The 11,930-nt window shown below is 39.6% G+C and overlaps 1 protein-coding gene across 1 annotated transcript; it reads right to left on the bottom strand.

Annotated features, from left to right (window-relative positions):
* Window positions 1-1,975: 1,975 nt before the first annotated feature.
* LOC121504435 (ovarian cancer G-protein coupled receptor 1-like) lies at window positions 1,976-6,851 on the bottom strand. The gene is made up of 4 exons (XM_041779190.1): window positions 6,733-6,851; window positions 4,232-4,423; window positions 3,156-3,343; window positions 1,976-3,067 (listed from the first exon to the last, which is right to left on the bottom strand). Exons 2-4 carry the CDS (start codon window positions 4,406-4,408, stop codon window positions 2,500-2,502), a joined length of 933 nt encoding a protein of 310 aa, XP_041635124.1. The 5' UTR covers window positions 4,409-4,423; window positions 6,733-6,851; the 3' UTR covers window positions 1,976-2,499.
* Window positions 6,852-11,930: the final 5,079 nt, after the last annotated feature.

Genomic DNA, 11,930 nt, shown 5'->3' with positions numbered 1-11,930 from the left:
TATATTCTTTCACTGTAAGAGCTTTAAACTGTTGTCATCTAAAGAAGTTTGAAAGATTTGGGCCTGATGTATCTGAGTAAATATCTGAAATAAATACTGAAATAAAGAAAAAGAAATGCTTGAATTTTAAAATGTTGTCCAAGACTGATTTCTAAAGCTCCTTAAATTCTTAAAAAGTCAAATCCAAGCAGATTTTTGAGAATTCAATTTAAATGTGACTTACTCTTTTTTAATGAGAAAGGATTTTATTAAACTGTCATGATTCAGGTTTTGGTTTATTATGTTCCTTAGTTTTTCTAGTGTTTTCCTTTGTTAATTTCATGGATTTCAATGTTTCTAGTTTGACTTTGTATTTAGGTTTTCAGTTTATGAGGAGTTTTTCTGTAGCCCTTGTGTTTCTGTGTATTTTGTGCTTTAAGTTGTATCATGTTCTAGTGTTTAGTTGACTACCCTTTGTGATTCTTCATTTCTTGTATTGTTCTAGTGTTTATATATCATTGGGCCTCCCTGTATTTGAGTTTACTGTCATGATCCTGATTTTGGTTAGTTATTAGGTGTTTTATGTGGCCTTTGTGTTTCTATGTATAGTTCTAGTGGTTTTGTAATCCTTTTCCCTCCGTGTCTGAGTTTCCTCCTTGTGTTGTGTTCTTTGAATTTCCTTTGGGTGTTAGTTAGCTGTCTTTGTATCCTCCTGTGTTTTCAGTGTTTCCTTATTTAAGCTTCTAGTGTACTGTTTAGTTGTCTTTGAGTCTGCTTCTTGTGTAGTGTTCCATGTTTCCTGTTTTATTTTGTAGTTGCTTTCCCTTGTGTGTAATTCCAGTCTACTTCCTGCCTGAGTTTCCCTCTGCCTTGATTACACTCACCAGATTCACCTGTGTCTCATTGTCCTCACCTGTTTCCCTTTGTCTAATCACTCCTTGTGTATTTAGTCTCTCTGTCTCTCTGTGTCTGGGTCAGTTCATTGTTTGATGTTTAGCTGCATGTGAAGTCTCCCTCATGTCTAGATTTTGTAAACTAGTTTTTTATTTTTGTAAAGTAAGTTTAGCTGGAGGTTTTCCCTTAGGATTTTTGTTTATTAAAAGTATTTTATTTTATCTGCATTTTGGGTCCACCATTTTGAGTTTTTTTAAACACAGCTATGACATAAACAGTATTTTAAATACTTGTGTTTCAGGCTGGAGTTCAGGATTCACCAAGCAAAGGAGACAAAAAATGAAAAATGGAATTATAAAATGGTTTTGATGCCAAACACGTTATGATGATGTCCATGATGTCTTAGTGTAGTGTGGTTTGATGTCAGTGTGCTGTCTCCATCCTGATGATGGAAAGAAAAAGTGATGGACCAAGGTGGTAAACATGTTCCTGTCCCAACTTTTTAGAACTTGTTTCAAACATTGATTTCCATCATTTCTTTTTTCCAAAAACCACCAATGTTTATCAGTGTGAACATTACATATCTTTCATTTGTGCTGTTCTCAGCTGAATCTAGGTTGAAATGATTTTAAATCTCTATATTGTGTTTCTATTCTCATATTTCAGAATGTCCATCTTTGTGTAAATGGTGATTGTAGTAGTGAATGAAAACCATGTAGTGTGTTCCTGATCAGATTGTTGTTAGGACCATGGTGGTAATGTGCTTTTGTTGTTAACATGATATTTTGTTGTTGTGGAGAATGTGGCTGTGTCTGCTGTGTGTATGTGGCCGTCTTTTCTCTATCTGCTGAATTAGGCGTGACATCATCTGACGCTGACCGGCTGCTCCAGTCCCCGGTCCGACAGGTGATGTTACATTTGTCAGAAATTAATTTTGTATCTTCATATTTATTGACAAGAAAAGGAATTTAATGAATTTGAAATATTTTTATTAGAGTAACAAAACAATGAAATTTCTCTGAATCACATCCTGAAGATATGGTACTAAAACTGTACAGGAAAACTTCTACTGATAAAACAATGTAGAGAGTAGATAAGCACAGCTGTTTTAATATTCATTTCTATGTATTAAATGCACAGCTTAACAAATAATGTTTAGGGAGAACATTTGTGGCGTGTTTCCTCTTTTTTTAATCCTCAGGACACTCCCCTACCCTCTCCATGAGAATCCTGGTCCACATTTAGACAAATGTTCAACCACTCAAATGTACTAAATAAAAAGATGTTGAAGTTTAGGAGGAACAAAACACAACAGAACAGCAAGACAGCACAAAACAAAGATGTTTGAAAGAATGGTTGTAGCAGAGGACAAGCATGCATTCAAGTCACTTTACTCCACTTTCACATGAAAAGGGAAGTTTGGGATATTTCTGGGGGAATGAACTTGTTATCTTGGGAAACTCAGGTTTGTCATCCTGACAAAGGGAGAGAAATAGTTGAGATCTTTGGGAAACGACCTAAATTTACTCCTTATTATGGGAAAATGGAGTCAATCAAATAGAAACATGGGCTCACTCAGACATCCAGAACTTCTGACCCCCATATTTGTGACCTTCTGAAATCAGCTCAGTCAGCTACTTTCTGGCTCCGTCCCCCTAACTGATAACCACTGGTCTCTGTGTGGTCTAGATTGATTGTGTTGGTGTTGTTGGTGTCATTGTTCTCCTTTCTGCAACAGCACACAGAGGACCAAAGCTTCCCAAAGGTCTCTTTTTTGATGAAAACATACAGAAGTAAGTCTGCAAGTGGACTCAGCTTTAGAAACATGAGGGAGAGGACATTTAGAGTGAAATCATGTGTTTCTGCAGTGAAAAGAATAAGACGGGGCAGGAACAGCAGAGTATAAATCAGCAGCACCAGGACTAAGATTGCCACGATTCTCCGTTTTTCATCAGAGGGGACTGAGACAGAAGTAGAGAGAGCTCTGAGGGTCCCAACCAGGAAGAATATGAACAGTGGGAAGGGAATGATGAGGAAGATGGCGAAGATGATGTCTTTGACAACCACAGAAACCCAGGGCAACACAGCAAAACTCAAGACAAGAGGTATGATCCAGACTACAACACAGACCGCCACAGAGATCCTGATGGTTCGTCTGAAGCGGTACCACAGTGGGTGGGCGATGAGCAAATATCTGCAAAACAAGATGGACGTATTATCTCTGAAAAGATGCACAATACTACAGAAATATTATATTTAATACTATTTAAATAGATAGTTACCTTTCCAGTGAAATACACACCATGAAGCCAACACTAGTCATTAGACCACATCTGTAAGTATGTCTCACAATGTTCTCTGTCATCTCTCTCTCAGGTTTGGACTCCCAAACAATCAGACAGCAGAGCTGAATGAGGTCTGATATTAAAAGGTTGATGATGTAGATTGGAGCCACCTGACCATTCTTTACCTGAGGAAAATATAGAAACAGAAACAGAAGAGAAGAAGTTCTAAACACGTTCTGTAGTCCTCCATCCAGAATGGACATCAACCTCTGCACAGCTACTGCAGTAACAGCCTGGTCTACATTTTCAGTCAAATCTCATTCTCTATGTCTTGAGTTTATTTACACAAGCTGTCAGCTTCTCCTCCCTGTATCTACTGAGCATCACTGATGGGATCTACATGAACTACAAAAGAAATAAAGATTAGTTCAGTAGTAGTATGACTTTAAAAGTCAGCTGAAGTTTATGGGACCAGCATCACCTTTTATGGTAGTCAGTAAAAAAGCTAATCAGATAGATAGACCCAGTAGTGTGTAGAAATAAAAAAACAGGGGATCAGGGAGCCCATGGACCAGTGGATAGGTTTCTCTATGAGATTTTCTATTGTATTACCAGTAGTAATACCAGTAGTACACTGTGCACTTTTCTCCTGATTCATACACCAGGTTTGAGTAACACCACTCACTTTGAAGTCAGGCCAACTTTCAGCTCCATGGTACGCTGTTTCTGGTGTAGTGTAGGGGACACCATGGCCCACCACGGCCCAATCAGCTGTCCCAAACCTTGGAGCATATTTGACTTTGTAAAGTGTCCATCATGATCTTAAACCACCATGTAAACAGTAGGAATGCCTAGACCATGATCCTTCTCTGGCCATAATAATGAAATAAACAAGCAAGAATTAGTCCTACCTGCATACAGGTAGACAGTGCCTTCAAATGGATTTGACCCCTTCCTGATTTCTGCTTTTTTTTTGGTTGTGCATATTTGTTACACTGAAATGTTTCAGATCAAAGACATTTTTATATAATTTACATTTTATAAACAAATAAATAAAGACATAATACACATACCAGAGAGTAGAGAGCATAGATGGCCATGAGTAACAAAGGGAGACCGATACAAATGATGATGCATGTCACTACATGCATGATGAATTCGAGGTCTCCATAATCCTCATGCAGGGAGCCATTATGGTTGAAGTTAATGCTTTCATTCAGGAGGGTGGTGTTAACAGAGATGTTTGCCATTCTTCAGAGTGAAACCTGAAATCACAGAGATCAAGATTTAGACAAAAAACATTGCATGACTACAACCATTTTTAAAATTAAAGTTCCTGTAAAGTGATAAAAAATCTTTATTTAGGTTTGTTGTATGACAGGCCACTGTGTTATGGACCACCAGGCCAAATTTCAGTCATGAGAAACATCTCTAAAGTTATAAAATTAAGGTTGAAAATCATTAATGTTCCTCCAATCATCTTTTCCAGAATTCTTGGAAAAGTCCTGCCCTTTCCAAACTCTTTCTATGGGAGCTTTCCCAGTTAAATGTGAAGTATAGTCATGCTATGGATCCATGAAACAGTCTATCTGGCAGGTAAGGTCAGTTGTTTAAGAAGGAATGATATTCTAGCCTTGTAGTCAGTGACCCACAGTTTTGGCTAAATCTTAGGGTGAATCCCATTTCTACCCCTTAGCCCTTATCTTAGCCCTACCTCTTGGTTTTGCACGCTCACATCAGGTGAATCAGTGCCCCAATTCTCTTTTGAATCGAGGGGTAGGGCTAAGGGCTGAGGGCTACATAGCCCTTGAAATGAAGATTTTTCAGGACCACACTAGAAAACGAGGGGTATGATGAATTTCCCCTCCATGCGCATGCGTTCAGTTGCGAAATGGCACAACAGACACCAAGGAGGCGCATAAATGAAAAAAATATTTTCGGCATAATGATTATAGAGAACACAACAGTTGTATTTTCTCATATATTCAATCTTTAGCCACTGAGGATTGAAGTTTATTGTATTTTTGGTATCCACACGTGTAAATGAGGGTTATTAATTGTATAAATAAATGGAGAAGATCAATGCAGTATGAACGAGATGGTCGAAGCTTTATAGTCACCTCCGATGACGCAGCTGTTTATCAGCAATGTGTGATGATGAACTGCAATCAAGTGGCATCTAATTTTTGAAGGGAAGGTTTTCACTCCTTCACTTACCACTCTGTTTCAAGGGGCAAGGGGAAGGGGTAGACGAAGGGGAAGGGTTCAGGGGTAGAAATGGCATTCACCCTTAATCTGAGACTTAAAACTCAGCCACTTGCTGACAGATTGTCTTTAGATGTGAGAGTCTCAGATGTCAGTCTTTTTAGAGTCTTTTAAGAGTTTTATCAGAGTCCTCTGGTGTAAGGCTGGTCTAAGTTTGCCCTCCAACGTTACATTTTCATAAAACTGACATCCTGTCTGAACGTTTCGTGTGTGTGTGAGCCGTGCTGTGAGCACAGAGTGAGGCATGGACGAATACTCTGCACTGTGACTGAGCTTCAGACTCTCAGGCTACAGGAGATGACACCTCCAAGCATCTCATACAGGCAAGGCAAGTTTATTTGTGTAGCAGGTTTCAGCAACAAGGCAATTTAAAGTGCTTCACACAGGTCATTAAAATATATTGGCAAAGGGAAAAAGAAACATAGAAATATAGATTAGAATCTGCTAACCATACCAAACTGCACACTCCTGACGTGTCTCAGGTGTGTGCAGGCTACATGGTGTGCTACCTTAATGTCTAAATGGATAAATATTCTGGTAATATTCTCATATTAATTAATGAAACATCAGCGTATGAGCCTGTAATTGATAAGACTGAGCTTCAGTCAGACGAATGACTTACAGGAAATAATAACAGTATTAATAGTGCATATAAAACATGTTAAAAACTCTTTGTACCCACATATAAGGCAGAGAGAGAGTAGCACTCAGGTAAATGATTTTCATTTCATCACCTTCCTAAAATAATGGTCTAACTTACTTTAAGTTATTATTTTAGTCATCAAAGATCTTTTTTAGCAGGTCTTATGTCCTATTCATATGGGACTAGTATTAGCCATGGACCTCTGGTCATCTGTAATAATCATGCAGGACGTCTGTGATCTTACTCCACTATGAAATCAACCATGTCTGTAATTTGTGGAGTAAAATTTCCAGAGCAAATGACCGACTATATTTCAGCACACAGAGGTCCACAGGTCAAACTTACCCTGTATGAATGATCATCTCTGTGATTTAGGGGGAATTATTGTTTTTTTACAGTCCATGCAGCTTTTTCTGCTCCTTTAATGATTGAAAACAATCATAGAGACTGTGCAGGAGATTGTTAAAGTTTGAACAGCATTTGAATCATGGAGGAGGATGCTGATACTGAGAGATACTCAAACAATCCTGCAGGCTATCACAGAGACACGCTTGGATTTATATTCATAATATTTACAAGTTATCAAAAAGTGTCTAACATCTAAATCCTTAAATAGTATTTGTAATAAGATGACAGTTCAGAGATGTTTCAGTGAGCAGATCTTACCTGGATGAAGTCTCTTCACTGATGTCTGATGTTTCTCTGCATCCAAACTGTCTTTGCTGATTATGGTCAGTGATCACATTCACTCATGATATAGCCCTGCTCTTTCAAGGAAGTCAGAAAATAATGAGTCATGAATGATTATGCAACAACTGTGAAAGGCAGAAACTAACATCGTCACAAACCGTGAGAAATAAGGGAGCAGAGACGTCCATGAATATAGCTGATGTCATTGTGGTTTCCTCTTTAATATTTATCATCATAGCAGAGAAGCAGACGGATAGATACACTATATTGCCAAAAGTATTCACTCACCCATCCAAATAATGTAAATCAGGTGTTCCAGTCTCTTCCATGTCCACAGGTGTATAAAATCATCACCTAGGCATGCAGACTGTTTCTACAAACATTTGTGAAAGAATGGTTCGCTCTCAGGAGCTCAGTGAATTCCAGCGTGGTACTGTGATAGGATGCCACCTGTGCAACAAGTCCAGTGGTGAAATTTCCTCACTCCTAAATATTCCACAACCAACTGTCAGTGGTATTTTAACAAAGTGGAAGCCATTGGGAACGACAACAACTCAGCCACCAAGTGGTAGGACATGTAAAAATGACGGAGCGGGGTCAGCGGATGCTGAGGAGCATAGCGCACAGAGGTCACCAACTTTCTGCAGAGTCAATCGTTACAGACCTCCAAACTTCATGTGGCCTTCAGATTAGCTCAAGAACAGTAGAGAGCTTCATGGAATGAGTTTCCATGTTCGGTTGAGACCATGATTTCAACATGGCTTCAAGAGCTGTTTGAGTCCGCCTATTGTTAGCAGACGGCTGACGTCACACAGGGTTTGTCAAATTCTTTCTACGGTCTATGGTCACAGCACTAAGATGGTCCGGTCTATAGTCTGGTTTTAGAGCAGGTCTCAGCACTGAGATGGTCCGGTCTATAGTCTGGTTTTAGACCAGGTCTCAGCACTGAGACGGTCCTCCTCAAGGTGACCAATGATTTATTTTCAGCAGCAGGTAGAGGGGAGGGAGCCATTTTAATTCTCTTAGATCTCAGTGCAGCTTTTGATATCATTGATCAGCATTTTAATAGATCATATCTTTCATTTGTGCTGTTCTCAGCTGAATCTAGGTTGAAATGATTTTAAATCTCTATATTGTGTTTCTATTCTCATATTTCAGAATGTCCATCTTTGTGTAAATGGTGATTGTAGTAGTGAATGAAAACCATGTAGTGTGTTCCTGATCAGATTGTTGTTAGGACCATGGTGGTAATGTGCTTTTGTTGTTAACATGATATTTTGTTGTTGTGGAGAATGTGGCTGTGTCTGCTGTGTGTATGTGGCCGTCTTTTCTCTATCTGCTGAATTAGGCGTGACATCATCTGACGCTGACCGGCTGCTCCAGTCCCAGGTCCGACAGGTGATAGGCTGCAGCAGAGGTGATGATGTCATCAGGGGGAACCTGGTCTCATTCAGCTCCCAACCAGCCACAGCACACTTCTTTGTTAGTGAACTCACATTCTTTCATTGTTTCTTTGGCTCTAGTTTGGCTGAATCTTTGCTTTACTTAAACTCAGTTTGGAGCGTTGCTGATACTCAGGGAGACTAGTTCACTGTTATTTGACTTAGTAGATTAGTTTGGATTCTCCCTCCATTTGAATCCCTTTGTTTTTTACAAACTTATTCACCCTGAGTTAAAGTCTTATTGTTCCAGGGTTCATGACATCCTGATTAAAAAAGTGGATTGTGACTCACTGAGTAAGAGGCTCCATCAGAAATGAGAACATGCAGAATATGACAAACATTTCCTGCTGTACAGATTGAACTGATATTTATTTCAACACCTTCCTCTCTTCCCCTGAAATAAGAAGTAAAAACGTTGCAAAACCTTTTTATCTGTAATCTGAACATAGAGTTCATGAGGTGAAAGTTACCAGAACTCATTAGGACATTTACAAAGTTATCAACTGAAAGTCTGACTTTTCTTGTTTTATCTCTCATTCTGAGCCAAAGTTCAACATGAGCCTCACAGGATGTTACATTTTTCAGATTTTATTTTGTTTCTTCATTTTTATTGACAAGAAAAAGAATTTAATTAAATTGTAAATTGTCAAACAAGAGACTTTTCTGAATCACACATCAGAGATGATATCTGACTGGATAATCTCCAATCTAAAACTCTCATTATTACATTACTAGTAATCACTAATGACCATGTTCTGAAAACCGTATCTTAGTCCCTCTTAGTCCTGGTCCCCAGGACCCTTTTTCGCTGCTTCTTGCTTGATTTATTTGATCAACAGATTAACAACAAGCTGGTCATTTGGTTCAGATGTAATGAAGCAGACAAGCATCTAAACCTGCAGGGTGGGATGTCTCCAGGACCAGAGCTGAGAACCACTGCTTCAGCTAAATGACTCTAATAGTAGTGGCCTAACTGAATCATGTTGCCCTGAGGCAACCAACCAAAAAACTGATTTAAATATCAAAATATGTCTTTAAACAATAAAAGATACTTCCTAACAAATTCATTTATAATGTTTTTTAATTTAATCATGTGAAATAACAGTATTCAACTTGCTGATCTCTGGAGCCATGTCCTACACAGTTCTGGCCCCAAAAAGGAGACGCTGCACCCCCCTATAAAATATGACAACAACTGCTAACCCTTTCATTATTGCTAACAATTAGTTCCTGTGATATTATATTTAAAAAAGAGCACCAAGAAACTACAGGGGGAAGTGTAATGACAAAAAAACTGGTTTGTTGCCTAATGGCAACACCATGCAGTAGAGGGTTAATGAGAATCCTGGTCCACATTTAGAAAATCTTTCAACCACTCAAATGTATTTAATAAAAAGTTGTTGCAGTTTAACAAAACATGACTGAACAGCAAGACAGCACAAAACAAACATGTTTGAAAGAATGGTTGTAGCAGAGGACAAGCATGCATTCAAGTCACTTTACTTTGGGATATTTCTGGAGGAATGACCTTGTTATCTTGGGGAAACTCAGGTTTGTCATCCTGACAAAGGAGAGAAATAGTTGAGATCTTTGGGAAACAACCTAAATTTACTCCTTATTATGGGAAAATGGAGTCAATCAAATATAAACATGGGCTCACTCAGACATCCAGAACTTCTGGCCTCCATATTTGTGACCTTCTGAAAACAGTTCAATCAGCTACTTTTTGGCTCCGCCCCCCTAACTGATAACCACTGGTCTACATGTGGTCTAGACTGATTGTGTTGGTGTTGTTGGTGTCATTGTTCTCCTTTCTGCAACAGCACACAGAGGTCCAAAGCTTCCCAAAGGTCTCTTTATTGATGAAAACATACAGAAGTAAGTCTGCAAGTGGACCTTAGAAACATGGAGGACAGGACAAATAGATTGTGATCATATGTTTCTGCAGTGAGAAAAATAATGTAAGGCAGGAACAGCAGAGTATAAATCAGCAGCACCAGGACTAAGATTGCCACAATTCTCCGTTTCTCATCAGAGGGGACTGAGACAGAAGTAGAGAGAGCTCTGAGGGTCCCAACCAGGAAGAATATGAACAGTGGGAAGGGAATGATGAGGAAGATGGAGATGACAATGTTTTCAAACCCAGAAACCCAGGGGAACACAACGAGGTAACAGATGGGAGGTTTGATCCAGACTACAACACAGACCGCCACGAAGGTCCTGATGGTTCGTCTGAAGCGGTACCACAGTGGGTGGGCGATGAGCAAATATCTGCAAAACAGGATGGACGTATTATCTCTGAAATGTAATATTAGTATAATATTGAATACTGTTTAGACAGATAGTTACCTTTCCATTGAAATGCACACCATGAAGTAAACACTAGTAAATAGGCCACAACTGTATACAAAGCACAATTAGATTCTCACTTGGTTCCTCAGGTTTGGCCTCCCTAACAGTCAGACAGCAGATTTCAGCGTCTGTGTGGATAGGTCTCAATCAGGCTTGCACATCAGGACACCGACATTTTATTCCATTCTTCTTTCCAAAACTTCTAAAGCACTTTCAGTTTGCATGGGGATCAGGTGTGAACAGCCCTTTTCTAGTCCAGTCACAAAGTCTCTGTTGGGTTGAAGTCTATGCTTTGACTCAGCCACTCCAGAACATCCACCTTGTTGCTGAGATGCCGAGAAGCATCCCCACAGCACGATGCTGCTGAGAAGCATCCCCACGGCATGATGCTGCTGAGAAGCATCCCCACATCATGATGCTGCCACCAGCATGCGTGTTTGTGGTGATGTCAGTGTTTGGCGTCTTGTCTGATGGTCTAAAAGCTCCATTCTGGTCTCATCAGACCAAAGAACTTTCTTCCTCTTGACCATGGAGTCTCCCACATGCCTTCTGGTGAACTCTAGTCCAGATTAAATCTGAGTCTTCTTCAACAGTGTCTTTCTCTTTGCCACTCTCCCATAAAGCTCTGACTGGTGAAGAACCCGGCCATCAGTTGTTGTCTGCAGAGTCTCTCCATCTCAGCTGCTGAAGCTGGAACTCCTTCAGTTACAGAGTCAGCACTAAGGATGTGCACGACCATCAGACCTACTGTGAGCACACTCTGGGGTATTTATTGTCTGCTGTTCTGTGCAATGGATTTGTATTTTCTCAGTGATTCTAATGCCTTTTCTCTGTGTTCGGATCCTGGAACTACTGCCATCACTACAACACTTCAAGTAAAACTATTCAGCCTACGGCAGACCAACAGCACCAGAATTCATCGTCTCCTCAGCTCTACCCTAACCAATCAGCCAGCCATCAATCCTGCCACTTCCAAGTCTCTGCAATAAACCGGCTCAAAACTGTTAACTCTGTCTGTGTCTGCTTCTGGGTCCAACTAGAAAAACACTCCAAGCCTTAACAGAATAAAGTGGCCACATGGATCCAGCAGGCTCAGATGCACGCCTGGCACTAAACAAACATGGCAGTGATAAATTCAAGCTTGGAAAAATGTGTTTACACATGAGTGCAGACCTTCCTGACTCAAAGTGAGAGCAACAGAAGTGTCATGTGAACAAATGTACAAGCTGTGTATCCCAATAAACAAATAAACAGATAGAAAAAAGTCTCAACATGACTGTAAAACTTATTTCACCTTTAGTTGTCTAACAAAGAAATCAGCTCTATGATTCACTCATGTTTACTTTCAACTCCTTTAAAGTTCAGTCTGTAATATTTAGC

Source organism: Cheilinus undulatus, linkage group 22, assembly GCF_018320785.1.
Source record: "Cheilinus undulatus linkage group 22, ASM1832078v1, whole genome shotgun sequence".
In the NCBI taxonomy this organism is placed as follows: domain Eukaryota; kingdom Metazoa; phylum Chordata; class Actinopteri; order Labriformes; family Labridae; genus Cheilinus; species Cheilinus undulatus.
This window is presented reverse-complemented; position numbering and strand designations above follow the sequence as displayed.